The sequence below is a fragment of the Platalea leucorodia genome, assembly GCF_965183815.1.
Source record: "Platalea leucorodia genome assembly, chromosome: 18".
Lineage (NCBI taxonomy): Eukaryota > Metazoa > Chordata > Aves > Pelecaniformes > Threskiornithidae > Platalea > Platalea leucorodia.
Genome location: NC_138840.1, coordinates 5,644,772 through 5,664,130, shown reverse-complemented (window position 1 = coordinate 5,664,130; position 19,359 = coordinate 5,644,772). Strand labels below are relative to the sequence as shown.

Here is a 19,359-nt window from a genome sequence, read left to right as displayed (position 1 = left end):
TTCCGTAATTAGCACAAGTTGGAAGCAGAGCACACAAAGCTAGGATAAGTTTTCCCCGATACTCTGTTTTCACCTCAGCGTTTTCAGAAGTGAGGCAGGAGCCCCGCAGGACAGGTCCGATGGCAGCCGCTACCGGCCACCCGCGCCCAGCGACGGACAACAAAGATCTTCACGCATCACTCAGTATTTTCAAAGTCTCTTCGTCAAGATACAAAATGGCCAAGTATCTCCTTCAAATTGAGCGCCCAGGCACACAAAAGTCCAGAGAAGCAGCTAGAGCTGCGGTGGGTGACGGAGCTGGGGTGGAGGCCTCTTGTTCCTCACAGCGGCACCCGCGTCTCCCCCCCCCACACCCTTCCCACCATCTGCAGCACCAGCCGGCACGTATTTTTAAAATAAACCCATTTTCTTACCGACCAGCCCCTTGCCTCCACTGGATCACAGATCCACCTTGCTGCATGGTCTCAGAGTTCCGCCAGTGGGGAGTGGAAGACCACAGAACGATTCACGTAACGCATCCGTGTTGCTACCCAGGACGTGGTACTGTTAAACCATGGCAGCGGCAGCTCCAGGCCTTCTACAACCTGACTTAAATCACTACCAAGAAACCAAGAACCTAAACCAGCCAACATCAAAAATGGGCAGATAGGCTGGAAAAATGCACCAAGATCTTTTTATTTAAATAACAAGGACTTAAAAATTCTGATTTTTAACACAAGTTAAATAAAATACAGTGTAAATATCAGCTTTTATATTTTTGCTTGTCTACATACAGCTTATTTAGAACTCTGATATACTTTACAGCTTAAACAGTGACATCTGATTCAAACTGCCTGACCGGCATCTTGAAAAGCAACAGATTGTATAAAATATCATGATATTCAAAAAAAAGCCAGTATACTGTACAAAAAAAATTTTTTTACAGTAATTTGATATCTAAAAATCAGATTAGCTACATCTGAAATTCATGGTAAATTGTCTTCTCTCAAGAGGAACTGATGGATGAATTGCTGAGCTTTCCTCTTTTCTGTTATATCAGGTGTAGGATGTCCAGGAGGAGGTCGAAGTAACAAGCCACCAAATATACTAGCTGCATTCAAAAAAAAAAAAGAAATCCACACAGACACACGGTCAGAGCCCGTCAGCAGCAGGATATCGAGGGTAATTCCACCAACCCCAATCAGTCAAAGTGAGAGAGTGCCTGGCTTCAGCATGGGGTAAGATAAAGCTGATGACCCATGGGTCTCTGAGTCACTACAGTTTTTGTCAGGCTCCCCCAATGACTGTTTTCCTATGGACTGTTTGCTCATCAGTAAATGCTTCAAAACAGTAGAGGCCGTGACTGCACTCACTTTGGAGAAATGTGTTCTGTTATACAAACTGCAAAGCCCCTCTGAACAGAATGGTTATTTTGCTCGCCTTACCGAGAATGTTCACATCCAAATGGTTTTTCCCTGAATTTTTCAGTAGCTCTCGTAGAAACGCCATTAGATATTCAAATACATTTTTATGGCACCCTGGCAAGTTAGATATGAGCTGAGGAGAGAGAAAGAAAAAAAAACCAAAACAACATTTACATTGAAGATATGGCTTAGCAGCTTTATCTACTACCAACATCACCCTGTCTGCAAATACTAACAGCTCTTAATAACCAAGAAGCACCAGTTCTAGATCCTTTCTATTATCAGATGATCAAGTTTCTGAGAGCAAAAACCTGTTACTGGTCTGGCATAGAACAGTTTGCCTCCCCTCCCTCCGGAATTAGAGAAACAGTCTCACAGCGAAGCTGGCGATACCTGGCTGCTCAGCAGGTAGTTGCTGGCACACTCCAAACAGCTGCTGTACAACCTGTAGCAGATGACAGGCTCCGGCAGGCTTTCCAGGAAGAGCAGCAGGGCTTCTGCTACCGAGTGATTGCTGCCAACTGATTCAAAGATGGTTAAGGAAGAGGCAAGCACAGCGTCATCTGTTTTGGTTGTATTTCTGCTGAAACATTAATCTTTGCTTAGATCTCCAAGAACAACAACTATTGCTCACAGCTTTGAGTTAAATCACTTGCCTCCACATAGCAAGCTGTTTCCGTTGGCAGTCGGACACTTACATCAACAATCGTTCATCGACATCGCAAGGACTGAGCGGAGGTATTCGTACCAATTACACAGAGTTGCAAGGAACTGCAGAGCTCGGTTACGCCGAGATGAGAGACGGTAATCTAAATGCCATAGTGGAGCATAGAAGATGGATAAAATCTTTTTCAGCTTTGATCACTAAGGCATAGCGAGCCTTACCAGACATCAGTCTAAAAGGATACGGAGCGTATCATGCATTCCTTTGTCCAAACAGTCTCGGATTTGCTCAAATTCTGATCTGAGGCCTGGCTGCTGAAACAGGTCCTCCTGCAAAGATGACCATTAGTCAGTCTCCAGGAAAATAAAAGTTATTTGGGTAAATAGAGCAATGTCGGTATAATCTGGCTGGAAAATCTTTCCAAATTGCTAGTTCTCAGCATAAATCCCACCATGAGCGGTTCTAGTAAGGTCGTGGCCCTGCAGTAGAGAGCAATGCAGAAGGACAGCTGCTGATGCATGCCACACAGACAAGGTCACCATCACGAAACAGTGCAACCCGCGGCACCAGGGTCACTGATCACACATGTCCCTTTATCTCTCTTTCCCATTGGCCAAACGTCCACAGTTAGCAATGATTGCTATTACCAGTGTCTTCTTCAAAACTAAACCTAACGCAAACAAATTCTTTTGTGTTTCCAGTACAAACACTGCCAACCTGCTGGGAAGCATTGCGGTATAGGTGATCCACCATCATCCACAGCTCTTTTGGAATGTCCATGGGCTTTTCAGCTTGAACAGCGTCAGCGCTCATTTCTAGTGGCATCAGGGTCTGAAAGAGGAAGGGCAGGGGGGAGAAAAAAGGTAGCTAGCCAAGTTCTTATTCAACTCTGCAAAAATGCTTCACAGAGCTTATACCTGAGAATTAAGACTTGTTAAGAAACTGTGCAGCTTCACTCACCACTCTTCATACAAGACTAGTACATCAGGCACATTTATGTCAAAAGTCCAGACAGGAGAAACAAGCTGCTCTCATAAACACGCTTCACGTTCACTCAGCTCTAAAAAATGTTACATCGTGCCTCACGTGTACACACACATCTCCATTCAGTGCGGAGAAAGCCAAAGGCTCCAGGGAAAAGGTCTACGTTTAGAAGTTGCACACCTCTATATGTGCAGGCAGAGCAAACGGGATCTTACTTTCAGTGCTCTCTATATGAAATGGGTTGGTTCATCCACGTGAAGAACTAACGCAAGGTGTGAAGATGGTGCACTGGAGAGCACAAGCTGTATCAGCATTCTCAGACTATGGACCAGGGAAGTGGAAGAAGGCTCTTTAGCAGTAAACAGGATTTAACATCTAGTTTTAATGGTTCTCGTGGGTTCGGAAGGGAATCTTGTCTTTAACTCACAAGTTTCTGAATGGATTCTGCTGACATGTCCTGGATCGGTTCCCTCATGTAGCACAGCGTATGAATGGGAGACCCAAAGCAACTTGGCAAGTAGTTTCCCGTTACAGATAGAAAATAATCCTTCCCCCTGTTAAGATGCAAGACCAAGATATCTTCCAGTTTTTCCTCTCCAGAGTTTAAGCGTGTGGCTGTGGATTTATTAACAAACACCTCCAACTCAACTGTGATCTCAGCATCTGCCGGGAGATGATAAAAAACCCATAGTCAGTTAAAAACGGTATTAAACCAGTAAGCCTGCAAATAGGCATAACATTCTCAAAACAGCAGAGAGAACTAAGCCAGAAGGTGACAATATTGGCTCATTAACATGAGATGAACAACGAGGAGCTCACCTGATAGCAGAAAGCCCTTACTGGGATTAGCAATCAGCCACTCCTTGCAGTAGGTTGCCTCATCTGGTTTGCTGATAAATTCGAACTGGCAGGGCACTGGTCCATTGCGGATTGTAAACTTCTCTACCTGCAGCTGCATGTATTTAACGTCCTCAAAATGGAACTAGAAACAAATGTCAGTCAACACCATCAGCCAATTCCACCTCGCCAAGCACCAGCAGCAATTCCTGTCCTGCAGTTTAATCATTAAGCAGCAAGATACCCAGATTAACCCTCTTGCTCCCGCATCCCATCTCTTCCAGGATTACAAATGATCACATTTGCTTACGCTGTATGCTAAAGTCGTTTGCATCAGTGGGCCCTTTAAAACAAATGCTCCCCTCAAGTAACCTCAATGAAACTTGAGAACGAGATAGCTGTAGCCTCAAATGTCTCATTTGCTTATCTCTTTTAGTCCCCAACACACAAAGCAAATGCCAGGTTTGTGACCTTCTCCAAATCCTTCAGATTTACATTTTATGTTTCAAAGAACAAGTCAGAGCAAGGGCCACAAACTACCCTTTTACTCTCTCCCTCCCCACCTCAGGGAGTAACACGCTCTACATTTCAGCCTGGTACTGTGAATGGAATCTACCTGCATCTAAACAGAAACAAGTATTTCTAGGGCTTGTAAACAGAGAACAGTTGGAAGTCAAAATATTCTACTTTGGAACCAGACCCCAGGGTCTAGAATCCATCTTCTACCACCAGAATACACTTCTGGGGTCTAGGGGTGCTCAGTTTCTCCAGCGAGCCACAGCACATGAACATACCCTACCTCTCTCTGGGAGAGGGTCACCGAGGGAATGTTGGCGTTCTCCAGCTTATCCAGGGAGCGCACTATTTCCTCAAAAGCTTTTCGGTAGAGCTCCTCATTCACAACCTTCACCTGAAAAGGACACACACTGCACCAACTGGCATTGACTGTGTCTCCGCAGGAGAGCTGTAACGCAGCTGGAAACACATGAAGTGATTTAATTTTAGTAGCACACGAGAGTATGCAACACATGTAATGAACAAAGCCACTAATGCTCCAAGATCTCCTCAGGATCCAACAGTAAAGGACCTCGCCATAACTAGCGAGAGTCACCCCGTCAGTACCAGATCAACTTGTTAAAAACCAAAAAGTCTGACAACACACTACTGTGTTGTCAATGATGCAGCATTCCCGCACTGCAAGTTTCTGTGAAAATTATTAGGAAAATAAGAAAAAAAGGCGAAAGAACACTTCTGAAAAAACACCTACAGATATTCATGTGTTATTCCGCTTAACTGGAGTATCACTTAACACAACCCTAACTTACTATGAACAACAATCCTACCTCAGTATCTTATCTAGCCCACCTTTTAAGCCATTGTTTTCTGTGGATGCCATAAAAGCAGGAGGAGAGGGAAATCAGCAGGAGAACCTCTCTCCTCCTTCCCCCTCTCCCCACACAGAGGACGAGGTCAGCAGCGTTAGTTCCTCCGGCACTGACGTACTTACCCCGATATCAAACACAGAGCTAACCGGCTTATGATCACTGATCTTCAAAGCCATATGGCTGCGATAGCTCAGCTGAGCAATGTTCTGCCCTTTCCAGAGTATCCGATCACACCATGCTGGAACACGACACTTCTCACTAAAACAGAGGTAAAAATTACAGGTTCCAGGCACAGCTCAGGTGGAGTAACAATGCAAGGCAGAATACTGCTCTCCCAGGGACTCTGCCTTCCTGACATGGCCTGGAGCCAGTCCTCTATCAAAGCTGTATTTTCTACAGTTTCTTTAAGTAGTTATAAAAAGTTTGATTATCTGCTAATCAGGTATCTCTATATCATGCTTTACTTTCTACTTCTTCAAAGATGCAATTATTTGTTTTGTTCTTTTGATACAGGTAACATACAAAGCAATACTCAGAGATACTTTTGACCATAAGAACTATGAAAAATAAGAACTCAGGCTCTACATTTAAAGTTCACATTTTAATTTTTTTTTTTTTCACTGACTGCTGCACAGATTTCATTCCTGCACTTGAAGCCAATGTTCCCAGTTTACTAAGAACAGGTCAGCCGCTCTGTGTAGTGCATTGCAGGAATGATGGTTCTCGCAGTCTTTTGGAGAATGCACTCAGCTACAGACAGCAGAATGCACCGTTTCGAACCCCAGCTGAGTAAGTAGAGCAGATATCAGCAAATAAAAGATCATAAAAATTTTGCTTGGGGAAAAAAAACCAAACAAAAAGAATGAAACTAACTAAAATGATTCCTTAATTTTGTACACCTCTAACTAAGAGGAAAGAAACCCAATGGATTATTCCTGAGAAAAAGATTAGGAATATCTGACAAAGAGAAAAGCAACATAAAGAGATGTAAACTGGAGAGGGATTTTGGAGCCAAGGGAGAGGAACAGCAATAATCTCAGAACTGTTCCTATTTATAACCATTAGATCTGCAATTCTTTTTAGCTTTGTTTTTACTTCCTTCAGTGATAACATTAGCCATTGGTGGCCCCACATATGAGGCAATCACCGTACCTTGTGTCCCAGTCATCGCAGCCAGCATCGTATTTGTATGTCGGCTGGAAAGAAATCTCTCCCTCTGTAAAGCCTTCAAAGACTGCATTTGCATTCATTTGCCTCTTTAGCTACGAAAGAAAAAGACAAAAAAATTAACTTTAAATAAGCTCAAGCACAATTCCCATATGAGCTAAAAGGGAGATGTTCAGCACGGAGAAGGCTAAGGAGCATGCGTGCAGTTTCTAACCAGCACCCTCAGCACCACCTGCAGGTAGGTGAGACATCAGTACCTGGTCATACTGGCAAAGCTCTAGAAATGCTTTCTCATCTACAAGCTGCTTCACTTTTGCCACATCCAGTTCCTCCAGCCGATAGTTGAGGTCACCCAACCATAAGATCACACTGAAAGAGAACGTACACCAGAAGTCTGCACAGAGGCCTAAAGACGTCCAACACGCAAGCTGGCCCTGAGTTGGAAGCACAGCTCCGCAGCAGCGCCTGAAACCATCTAATGCAAGCACCAGCTCTTCTAATCTCACCATGATCAGGGGGATGCTGTGTCTGCTTCTCCATCAGAGAGAACAAGTAAGAGTAAAAACTTGAAAGAGAAGCTACATTTTCTACCTTTGCTGGTTTTAATTCCCGTTCTGTGTGTTTGTCACTACGTCTTAGTAACTGCTGCTTTTAATATTCCACACTGACTAAATCCCACAACCCACTGGGGAAATCGATGCCTATTATTGCCCCATTCCCACTTCATGCTTGAAAATAAAACAAGGCCTGGAAGAGCATAAGGCGGCAAGTGACTTGTCGGAACCGTATAGGTGACCACTCTCAAAACCAGGGTTACGGTAAGGCATTTCTGGCCCTCCCAGGCTGCCGATTAGCTCACTGGGCACCCCTTCTCACACCCCAGCTGAGAGAACCTCACACCCCAGTACGTTCATAAGGTTCTTCCTTGCCACATGCAGTGATCCACACAGTCAGACGGGAAGCATACTCATGTTTGCCAATAGTGAGAGGGGGCAAATTTGGATCCGACTGGCAGAATTGCATCCGAGAGCAGATGTCTTTGAAGTCCTGGTTCCTCCGCTCATATTCCTCTGTGTGAGCTGCAAGGTGAGAATTCACAATGCACACACTAGTGTTATGGAATTTAAACCTTATGGCAACACCACCTTTGTTACCCTGAAAGATAAAGACAAAGACGTTGGTCAGAAGCTTCTACACAACAGATGAATCCACAAATGAGTTAGTAGCGGTGGACAAGCCAGAAGACATTGAGGCAGACCATTTAATCCCAGAGGAAGGAAAGGGCTGAAAACGCCAATTAGTGATAACTACTTCATGAATTCAAGTCAGTAACTCATGTGAGGGTTGCACGCAGCAAGAGACCACAGCAAGCAAGCACGTGGAACTCAGTTTGTGATTCAGGAATTAGCTAATACAGAAGGAAATTAAAATCAGTAAGAGAGCTGGTCAGTTACTTCAGCAAGTCCCGAAACCTATTTAGCAACAAACTGGATCTTTCACCACAAGCCATAAAAAAATTGCAAATGGAGGAGAAAGCACGTGGCTTAGCTGGTCAAAAATACCTTTGCCAAGCTATAGCTGCAACATTCACAGAAACTACATTCGAAGGGCACAGGCTTCATTCCAGTGGTGTGGAATGGCAAGAGGCCAGGAAGTCCTCCTGAGGAAAGCTAATCTGGATAGACATGTTTCTTCTACTCATGTTTCCTTGTGTTATTTGCTTTGGGCAAAATCACAGCCAGCATCAAAATCGCGTGAGAGCAAGGCCCCACACAGCCCAGCACGTGCAGTCAGGAAAAAAAGCCTTCAGAGAAGATTCTCCCTCAAGGTCTTTGAGCCTTTGCGAGCACACGGCAACTCCCTCTCGCAACGCCCTGAGCTGGCACAGGGACAGGACTATGTGCTTCTGAAGGCAGCTGTATCCCTCAGCTGAGGAATAACCACTACACCTAAGGAGAGGGGCTCTCCAGAGCTCTTCTAAATCTCAGCCCTTCTCATGCACAGTTGCTGTTCTTACCATTCTCCCCATGATTCCAGTTCCCACAGTCTCAATTTCCACCTCGGAGATGTTCAAAGCAAGGTCTGCTTTCACATACAACAGAAGCATGATTCCCACGAGTCGCACAAGTTTCACCTGAAAAACAGATCCTGTTCCGTTAAATACTAGAACGGGAGAGGTTTGGTGAGAGAAGGCACATCGCCCCCCAGTCCAGAACACGGGTCAGCAACATACAGATGAAGAAAAAGAGAGCTCCAGGCTCGTCTGACGGACCAACTGGGCTCCCAGTACACAGGCACGCCAGCAGCACAGCACAGGAAGGAGCCAGGGACCAACACCCCAGCAGACAAAGTTGAAGCCCAAAGCAAAACCTACAGCACAGACACGACCCATGCAAAGAGCTTCCCTTCAACAACAGTGACAGGAGACAAAGCAGACGTAAGGAGCAGGAGCCAAAACAAGCAGTATTCCTACCAAGGAACCTTCACAACTCATTCCACCATGCATTGTGGAGACAGACATGGAAGAAACTAGGATACTTCCTATTCTCTTCCCTCCAGATCGCAGGAGCTCCCTTTACGCGTGGATGCCTAGCTCTGGTCTCCTGTCCTGCCCCCTGCCTCAGCACCCTGCCCAGCAACACTACCCACTTCACCTTCAGAGCACTTCTGACTGAGCAAAAGCCTGCAGACAGTGAGCCTCTGGAAGACACAGCAACTGAGAACAAGAAAAAGCAAAGGGAAGAGAGGCCCGAGTGGAAAACGATTCCACACTCAAACCTCCCCAAAAGCCACATTTACCTTTGCATATTTGGCATCTGGGTGAAGACTATCAGTTACAGCTTTAAACCATTCTTCTTCCTTCGGTGTGTCATTGAAAAAGAAGGCTTCTTTACTCAGATCAAGCTCCTGGAAACTGTGTTAGAGGAAGGAACCCATGGATGCATGCACTTGTTTATAACTCTCCAGCCCTTTCCTCTGGGAAAGAACTAAATCAATTTATTCTCACTAAATTTATAACTGAAAACTCAAATTCGGTTATGCTGATTTTAGGGGTATGTTAAATGTAAAGCTAAATTACTATTAGTATTAAATTGAATGGCATTAAAGATTTTGTAACACCGCAGTGCCAGAGAGTCCAAACACTACCAGAACGAGAGCCCCGTCAGGCTACGCAAACACACGCTCTAAAGCCGTGCAATGGAGTAAGGCAACGCAAACATTCCTCAGCTGTGGTGTCCTGGCTGAACACCTCCATGCTACGGATTCACAAGCGAGCGGCCCGCAGCCAAGGTTTGGGAGGACGGGCCAGCAAGAGACACTCACCCCACGCAGTAAATGTCTGGAGGCTCAGCATCACACCTCAGCCAAGGCTGGAGGCTTTCTCTGGGTGACTGACCGTTCACGTTATACGTCCCAACAAAAAATCTGCAAAGAAATGAACTAAATCCCAGAGCTGCAAATTGTAGGGCTGAAGAAAATACCACTATTATCAACCCACGTACATAAAAATACATATAACTATTTAGGAGTAACATGTTTCCAGGGGGGAATTAGGAAAACGTGACAAAGTTTAAATCCCTAAAATGATTTAATTACAGTAGCATCTTTGCAGGCATGTTTTACAGAAGGATACACATTTTTACATATAGTATACAAAAAAAAAAAAAAAAAAGACTAGAGCTGTGCAGTAGCAGTTTAAAATGATAAATTCATGGAACGACATGCATAAAAGGATTTCAAGCACAGTAAAATTTTGGTCCTAATTACATAGTTCACCCAAGCTCTTATGAGCTTATTGGAACAACTACATGGATAGGGAGTGAACAGAAGCAGTGAGAGAGAAGGCCAGAGGTGCACAGAATTGATGCACTTCCAGACACAGTCCGAAATAAGCACAGGAAAAAGTCATTTCAAAAAGGCCATTTTCTCATCAAGAACCATGAGGCAAGCCTTGACAGAGACATGAATGAAATTCTTCTCTGCTAATGCCTAAACGAGGAAAGCAAGCTGTTCTGGTAAGTATGGATCATAGTCTTCAACAAGATTTCTTATTTGCAGGGATACTAGATGAAATAGCGAACATGAGTTATTTTGACAGCTCACACTAACTAACTTACTCCCCGCAAAAATAAGTTCTGGTCAGGAATGATCATTACCTGAAGCTCTGGATGTGTGTGTAGGAATCCTCCATTTGTACAAGCTGAGATTTAACAATAGTATCTCTTAGTCCAAACTTTGGTTCTGATAAGATTGAAGCCTTGTTTGAAACCATTACGCTGGAGGACCGTACCATTTCAGTTGTCAATTCAGGTTTCAGTTTGTTTTGCCTGCAAACGAAAGCAAAACTGCATGATGAAACCCAGGATACACCCCCCCCCCAACCAGCTTATTTCTGCCACCAAGGACTTGATTCACATTTATCTCTCTGTTTCACTAAAGATAATCAATGTTTGAGATAAGCAAACAAGACTGAAATGAGCATTTCTTTGAACGGTTCAGATCTCGAGATAAAACCAGTTTAACTAACTGAAATAACAAATGGTTTTCACTAACCTGGTGCAGCCTGTTGACTGAAAGCAGGCCTTACTCACACCTGGATGTTAATACAAAACCTGTACACCCCTTCCTGCTTACTGGAGCAAGGAGATGCAAATCTCCTCTCCCGCTGCCTCTGCTCAGCCCTTCTGACCTCAGCAGAAGAATGAAAAACTGTGCTTGTTTAAAAAGCCTTCTGGTGGAAAACTCCCAGCTCTGCCTAGAAAGGAGGCAGCACAGAGTGGGTGGAGGTAGAGGTGGTTTTATTTAGTATCTCCTGGCTCTGCAAACTCCTTTTGCAACAGTAATAATGCCACAGCTTGGGAGTTCCCACAAGCAAGCGGGTGGTATAAATTTAAGGTCAACAACCTGCACACCAGTGCCAAGGACAGCACACAGACAGACTTTGAAGGACATGCAGCAGGGTCCACAAAGTCCTGGGAACTGGAAAATGGAACTGTAACATTTTAAGCGTGTATCTATGAGACACGGTGGCCCTAAGCCAAAGCTCTCTGAATTCAAAATAAACAACACTAGCGGGTCCTGTCCCACTAAACCGCAAAAATATGCCCAAATAGGGGACTAGCAGGACTGTCTCCGAGAGGCTGTGCTGAAATTCCCACTAAAGTTTTGACAGCACGCTTAGGCTGAGCTTTTTTCCCTCCCAACTAGAATCTGCAGATTCTCTTCTCAAAAAAGTTGCCAACTTCTGCTCTAGATCCCACCACCTCTGGGGACTGCAACCGATGCGGTCGCCGGCAGATGGAACCAGATAATGCAGCCGCAAGATTGCTCGAGCCCTGGTGTGTGCACAGACCTCACACGCTGGCACCAGAGAGACCAACTTCCCCCGTCGGTTTCCAGCTAAAAACCAGCAAGCCCAGACAGAAGCTCTCTGCACCTTCTTTTTCTTCCTCTAGACATCAAAGCATCAACAATTTGCCCACCGCAGTTCATTCCATCCATACACAAGTACCCAGAACTTGGGTGCTATATGTATTTACTGTCACCATACAGAGAACCTCTGTGGAGGGGAGGCGTAGCTAAACCAGCAAAGAAACATTGCCACCACTTTTACTCCTCACTAGACCTTTCACAAAGAGCTGACGTGCACAACTCTCCCATCAACTGCTTCACCAAACCTATACGAGAAGCAAGAGAGACCCCGTACCTGGGAGCACTTTTATCGGTGCTGTCGTGGCTCCGGTTCTGACTAACTGCAAGCTTTTTTCCGTTCTGTTTGACGCCTTCAGAGCCAACCACTTCTGGAAAAAAAACAAAAAGTTTCACATAAACACAAAGTGTTCTTTAATTTATCAACACACTTATGCAAACACTGGCAAAAATCTGTGAGCAGAATATAATTTAGATTTGTGCGGAGAAACAAAGTGCCCCGCAGTCTCTCTTTCAGTTATCTGATAGATTTAGCTTATTTTGACAGAACTGCTCTGTGACGATGCAGCTTCCCCTCTAGAGGAAGAATTGACACTAGCGTGCGGTGCGGCCACGGAGAGCAGAACTGCTCTACGCAGCCTGCCCGTTGCTGGAGCAGGTTGCTGTTGGCTCTCCTTAGAGCTAAGCCAAACCAGGACTTAGCAGCACAAAATCCAGGGTTTTACCCTGGGAATCCAAAAAATGTAGGTTAATGACAGGTTTTTCTTTTCTGAAGCAAGACAGGAAGTACAAAGAAAGGAAGAAAAAGGGAGGGGGGAAATCGAAAAAAAAACCACACTACCATTTGAAGGGTTTCTACCTATCTGCAAATACATAGCAAAGCACAAGCGTCTTCCTCCTCGAGGCGGCACAATACAGAGTCACCATATGAACCCACCGCACCTCCGCAGAAACAAGGGCCTCAATGCAAACTGCATGTTCCTAAAAAAACAACAGGGCAGCTACCATGCAAATGTAACTAAATACAGGTGTGACACTAAACACACCACACCACACCAGCAAAATTTGACTAGTCTTTCAGCATTTTGTTTCCGTTACGACATTCTGCTCCTACAAGCAGCAAAATAACAGTTAAAAAAGGATTCCCCATGGGGGTTTCCATGTTTAAGATGCACAAACAACAGTCCCAGTGATGATATAGAAATTGTTCTTAAGATTATAAGGTTCTCGTCATTCAGCTGAGCTTCTCCTTCAGTGAGCACGATCCAGAAAAATTAAAATGTTATTGCTGTCAGAGCACATTCTCCAGGACAAGAGCGCAAACCAGAAACAGAACCTGAAGTACTTTACCTAAGCACTCAGAATAAAACAAGCTGACAAGAAGCGGCCGTATTCTCAGCTTGGAAAACCTCTTGTGCCCAAGAGCCCTCTGCGAATAGACTGTGTAAGAGGATTTATCAGAGGTTGGTTGCAGAAGAGCACATGACTCAAACCTCATTACAGATCACACAGCCAAAGTCACGTAGAATTGAACAGGAGCGTACGCAGTTCAGAGATGCGCCGCCAAGCGTGGTCTCGGGGAGCTGGGACAGAGCCATCCATTTTCTCCATAGGCATTAAGTACATAACCAGGCTTGAGCCTCTGCAAGATAAAGACCACGCAATGTATCCTGACGGCGACAAAAACCAACTTGAACTTTGGCTTTAACGGACAACTGTTACTTTTGTAACAGGAAGGGAGCAGAAGTTGAGGCTTTATCATCCATATAGGACGATGCCACTTGCCGGCAGGCAAGACTTGCGTCCCTGCTCGGCGCTGCTGACACGGCTGCTACGCGATCCAAAGATCACGCTCGTATCTCACGCTTACGCATTCTAACCTCATTAGCGGAAACCAGTTTTAGGTAGGATTCTCCTAAGAAAGAGATTAGCCCTGGAAAAGGGCTGTTTCCTTTAAATAAATTTATATCTAGATACAGATTGCTCTAGCCAGAGGGATCTATATGTTAGCAACCTGAAGTGGAATATTTTAGCAAGATAATGACCTTGTTCAATAATTGAACTGGGCACAGAAAGAGAGAGCTATGTGCAGAGATTACAGAACAGCAGAATGCGTATGGCCTGAATCAGATGGGATTTGCAGTTAAAAGAGATTTAAGCAGCAATAAAGACCTTCTTGTTAAAAGTGTGCAGTGACATTATAGTACTGTTCTACAGCAGGAAAATATATCTTCTGGATAAAGTACAACCCATGCTTAGTGCTCAAAAGGGAGAATTAAATTAGTCTTGCCATTAGTTATATCAGTCTTAGACAGTCTGCTCCTTCCTAAATGAAAGCGTAAGCAACAGTCCCTGCGGGACCGCGCTGCTCCGGGCTGGAGGGAAGTACGTCTGTTCTGCTCGCTGTTCCAAAGGAAGCACCCGCGCAGTTGTGACTGCGACTGCACACACATGCACACGGAGAGGATTTTAGGTAGGGGTTTTAACTGAAATTGTGAACGTAAACCATACAAGGTAAAGCACATTTAAAACACATTTAATCCCTTTACAGATGCTCCCATTCATTAGCCAGCCTTAATTCACAGAAGATATAATGAACTAATATCACTCTACTAGCAAACGGCAGCATTACACAGTATTAAAACGTGCTTTAATTTGCATATGAAAGTTGCTAACTCAATATGCATGTTCATTTAAGGACAGAATGAGTTACAGCTGTTCCTGGAAACGGCAGACAAAACCTCATTCTATATCAACTTATGTTCCAAAAGACCCCAAGTGATGGCAGAGAGCATTTTCTTCTGCTAAAACAACAGAGTGGAGAAAAAGAAAAAGGGAACCCTAGACTCCTCTGATTCAAGAAAAACACAATGAAGCCTTGAAAAGGCAACTTTGTCAAAGCTCAAAGGCATGATTTGATAGCAGAACTACTTCCCAAGGAGCTTACCATTCAAAGAGTGTTACTGTGCTCCAGATACAACAAAACACACCAACACGGGAGCCAGGGTTGTGTTTCATTCAGCATGGTTCTCCTCCTAAGCATGCAGATATGCCCAAGTCTCGCCCCGTCAGTTCTAAGCTACAAGTTAAAACACCTCGTCTGTGGGAACGTTCCCAGATCCCTACCTTGGCTCAACCCGTGCTGCACTGTTACCTGAGTTACAAAGTTCATCCCTTCCCTTTTTTTTTTTAAATACACTACTGATAAACATAGCAATAAAAAGAAGCAATGCCAGCAATACCAAGCTGCGCTGTCATGAATTAAGAGGAGCCCAGTCTAAATGAAGGTGCGTAAACTAGAAACGGTGTAATTCAGATTCTGAATCCCACACCGACTTCCAGGAATTGCTTTAGCGCTCTGCATCTTCTGACACGTGCGCTTTGCAAAGAGGGAATCGGCAACAGACACCGGGAGCCTCGGGGGTTTGGTGTGTGCAGCAAGCACCCACCCTGCAAGGGGAAGAGGCTGACAGCCCGCCAAGAGAGCGCAACCGACCCAGCAGAGCCCAGCAGCAGCTGGGAGGCAGCAAGCAGAGCAAGAGGAGCGGCACCAGATGAGCAAAGCCACAGAATCATAGAATCGTTTCGGTTGGAAAAGCCCTTTAAGATCATCGAGTCCAACCGCTAACCCAGCACTGCCAAGGCCACCACTAACCCATGTCCCTCAGCACCACATCTCCCCGGCTTTTAAATCCCCCCAGGGACGGGGACTCAGCCCCTGCCCTGGGCAGCCTGGGCCAGGGCAGCGCCCGGATCCTTGGCGGCCGCTGGGCTCTGGATGGGGCGATGCTGACCGAGCCCCGGCGGCGCAGGCAGCTCCGCTCCCGTGGTACCGGCACGGTTTGCCCTGCTCCCGCTGCCCGCAGAGGGGACGCGGAGGCAGCTCTGCCTGCGGGCCGCCCCGGGAGCCCCGGGCCCCGCCGGCCTCCCCTCGCCCAGCCGCGGGCGTCGCCCCTCGCCGGGCGGCCGGGCCTCGCCCGAGGGCGCGGGGCCAGCGCTGGGCGGCCCCCGGGCTGCGGGCACCGGGCCCCTCCGCCCGCCCCGCTCCCCGTCCCCGTCCCCGTCCCGCGCTCACCTCGGCGGGGCCGCCCGCCCGCAGACATCGCCGCCGCTCGGCGCCGCCGGCCGCCCCGGCCCCGCTCCCAGCGCCCGGCCCGCCCCGGCCCGGCGCGGCGCGGCCCGCCCCCGGCAGCCGCAGCGCCGCGGCCCCGCGCCGCACGGGCGCCCCCGGCCTGGCCGCAGGCCGCCGGCTGCGAGCGCGTCCCCCGCCGGGCTCGGTCGGGGGCCCAAGGCTCCGCGGGGCCGCCCGGCGGGGGCGGCGGCGGGGCCCTGCCCGGCAGAACGGGGGCCGGGGCCACGGCGGGGCCCTGCCCGGCGGAACGGCGGCCGCGGGCGGCGGTTACGAGCGACGGGGGAGCGGAGACGGGGCGAGCTGCCGCCGCGGGAGCCCCTCCGCAGCACCGGCTCACAACGAGCTGCGATTTGGCCTTGGGACCGCACAAGCTGCTCGTCACGGCGCCCGCATCCGCTCATCTGGGCTGAGCTGCCCCACGACGGAGAATCGTCGCACGTGCAAATCGTGACAGCTCTGCGCGAGTTGCAGCAGCGGAGAGCCCGACGCTGCTCTTCCGCACGGGGAAGAAGTGCACGAACGCAGCACGCCAGCCGAGACCGCCTTCGCCTCCAGCACCCAGGCGGCGGGTCACAGCCAGCACACGACGGCTCGTACCTGGGCAGCACCTGCTGACCTCCTGAAGGAACGTGCGCGTGTGGGAACCAAAAGGCAACCGCACCGTGAGTCGATCGTCTTCTGAACTTATCTGGATCGTCACGTCAGAGCCTAAAGACAGGGGGAGAAGAAGAGGTCTTGTGATTAGCGCTGACAAGCCTTCAGAAACCGAGCATCTTCTCCGCTCTGCAGCAGCTGCTGCGTGCATGCACGCAGGCTTCAGCAACAAGTCTCCCTACGCCTCCTTATCACGGTCCTTTCCCACATTCTACGTTGGAATGTCATTTAAAAATATAAAAATCAGCATTTATAATAATTTTTATTCTGCTCATTCAGTGACAATAATTAATCTTCCAGTAGCAGTTTAAAAGCGTTTGGAAAAATCGTTCCTTTGGTTGAAGGGGGGTGACACCACTCGCTAGCATGAGCTGCGTCACAGCAAACGGCACGCGCGGCTCCCCACCAGCAGCAAGGGAAGATCCCCCGGTCACCAGTCCGATCGCGAGAGCCCCCACTCCTGCCTCCCCGAGCGTGGCCGGTGCGGGGCCCAGGAACGCCCGCAGGACGGGCGTGAGAGCAACCACAGAACTCACCGATGACATGAAGGTCACTGTCAAGCGCAACTGTAAACGCAAAACAAAGTTCAGTTACAAAGCTAAGTAACCGGTTTGCGGGCCGCGCTGATGCTTTGAAGTTAGCGAGCTCGTTAAGCGCCTCAGACCCCAAATACTGCTTGCACAAGCGGAGGCAGGCAGAACCAACCTGCCGGGGCGGGAGGCCGGGGCCGGCGCTTGGAAGGACGCAGGGTGCTCTGGCCTGCAGAGCAATTAACCCAGCACGGCCCTTCCAGCTACCTTCGGCCAGGGCTGCACGGCTGGAAGGCGCGTCCCCTGGGTGGTGGATAGGGGATCCCTCTCTGGAGGGTGCACCGGATAAAATCGAAGAAGGTGCCGCGAACCAACGCAGCCTAAGGGAAGGCCACCCTGACAGAAAAACCACTGGCCCTCCAAGTCATGGGGGTTGGGCAGGAGGCCAACTACCTCCTCCCGGGGAAAAAAAAAAAAAAAAAGTTGCAGAAACGACGAGCATCAACTCGGAGATGGAGAAAATCAGTAATGAAGTGAGGAGGAGGAGATGGAACTGGATCGGTCACGTCTTGAGGAAAAAACCAACAGAAGACTGCGCTGTGGCCCTTGGGGCTCCAGAGCACGCAGCCGCAGACCGATCGAAGTGGAAGAACGATGTTCGCGCCTTGTGTGCCTCCTGGCACCGAGAGAATTCAGATCAGATCAGACCCTTCCAGCTATGCCGTGTGTCGCACAAGCGACAGGCATTACAAATTGACGGAAAAACGTGACGATGCCAAATTTCAGCAAGTAGAACAACAAAATATGGACTGCAATCCCCTTCATCCCCTTCTTTGGAGGCGACCACTAAGCCACCAAAGTGCACGAGTACCTTCTTCCACTGCAAACCCCTCCGCGATCGGGATAATTTTCTCCAGCCAGACATCCTCAGCTGTTATGGCCATCCGCCGGTGAGTGTATACGTAGATCCTGCAAGCACGGAGCAGACGCGGTGGTAGCGCCTTCTCGATCCTGGCACCTCCGCAGGCACGGCCAGACCCCATCCCATCCTGCCAGCCCAACCTCATGCAAACCCCAAAGCAACTTCTCGGCCACGCGCCCACCCGCCTGCTCACCCCGTCATTTAAATAAGAATGGATTTATGTTACTGGCAAAACGCACCGGACCAAAACCTCCAGGCCCTGGATGTTTCTCGCTAACCACCCATAACGTACAGGAGGAGAGGTGCCAAGGCACAACGCCTTCACATCACCGCCCTACCAGACTCCACCCCGGTAGAAAGTCTTTGGGATAGGAGAGTTTTCAGGCGTTTTCCGAGGCCTGGATGAGACCTGCAGAGCTCTTGCCTTTTCTGCAGATAACTCATCCTACCGGGAGCACCCTGCCCTCCCGCCCCGCGGTACCGGCCTCCGGCACCTACGCGTGCTCCCCGCCGCGCTCCACGAGGCCCAGGAGCCGGCTCTCCACGCTCTCCCCGGCAGCCAGGACGCCCTGCACCGCCTTCAGCCCAGGGTCAAGGAAGAACCGAGAGAGACGGGAGCCCGGCGGGGCGGCCGGGGGGAAGGGAGGGGAAGGGAGGGAACCCGGCCTTCCCCGCACACCGCGGCCGAGGCAAAGGATACGATCCGGCAGGTCGCCCCCTCCGCCAGGCTCTCCTGGATGGCGACCGACTGGTCCATCCTCCGCGCCGCGGGAGCGCAGCCCGGCGGGGCCGCCTTCCCCGCGATCCGCGACCGGTACCCGGCGGCGGCGGCCTCCCCCGGCCCGGCCGCTCAGCGCGGCTGTCGCGATACGTCGTGCCCGGCCCTCGGCACCGCCCCGCTCGGCCGGGCCTCCCCGGCGGCAGCGGCTCCCCCCTCCCGGCCCGGCCCCGCCGCTCCGTTACCGCTTGGCTGCGGGAGCGGCGCCGGGCGGGGCCGGAGGCCGGATGACGCCGCGGGGCCCGGGGACCGCGGCCGCGGGGCAGCTCCCAGCGCCGCGGCTCCCAGCGCCGCAGCTCCCAGCGCCGCAGCTTCCCCGCCCCGGGCAACCGGTTTCGCAACCGAGCGGATCCTGTGGGGATGCAGCCGCGATCCCGGCCGCTCGCATCCCGCCGCCCGTGCGGGACCCCGCCCGGCGGGATGCGAGCGGCTGGGAAGGCACGAAACCAGCGGGGCTTGGGATGATTTCCCAG

The 19,359-nt window shown here is 49.2% G+C and overlaps 1 protein-coding gene across 5 annotated transcripts; it reads right to left on the bottom strand.

Moving 5' to 3' along the window:
* Nucleotides 1-684: 684 nt before the first annotated feature.
* Nucleotides 685-18,943, bottom strand: INPP5B (inositol polyphosphate-5-phosphatase B). 5 transcript variants are annotated; one of them, XM_082329665.1, is made up of 22 exons: nucleotides 18,809-18,943; nucleotides 18,607-18,686; nucleotides 18,058-18,155; nucleotides 17,193-17,222; nucleotides 16,600-16,710; nucleotides 12,148-12,241; nucleotides 10,598-10,768; nucleotides 9,765-9,866; nucleotides 9,240-9,354; nucleotides 8,458-8,574; nucleotides 7,408-7,595; nucleotides 6,698-6,809; nucleotides 6,426-6,535; nucleotides 5,396-5,531; nucleotides 4,688-4,798; nucleotides 3,871-4,033; nucleotides 3,479-3,714; nucleotides 2,785-2,898; nucleotides 2,312-2,396; nucleotides 1,797-1,924; nucleotides 1,425-1,536; nucleotides 685-1,090 (listed from the first exon to the last, which is right to left on the bottom strand). In XM_082329665.1, the coding sequence occupies exons 1-22, from the start codon at nucleotides 18,863-18,865 to the stop codon at nucleotides 966-968; spliced, it is 2,595 nt and encodes an 864-aa protein (XP_082185791.1). In that variant the 5' UTR covers nucleotides 18,866-18,943; the 3' UTR covers nucleotides 685-965. The 5 variants fall into 5 exon arrangements, with proteins under 5 accessions (XP_082185791.1, XP_082185792.1, XP_082185793.1 ...); XM_082329666.1 differs by having other exon boundaries at nucleotides 12,148-12,238; XM_082329667.1 differs by having other exon boundaries at nucleotides 18,603-18,686; nucleotides 18,809-18,826.
* Nucleotides 18,944-19,359: the final 416 nt, after the last annotated feature.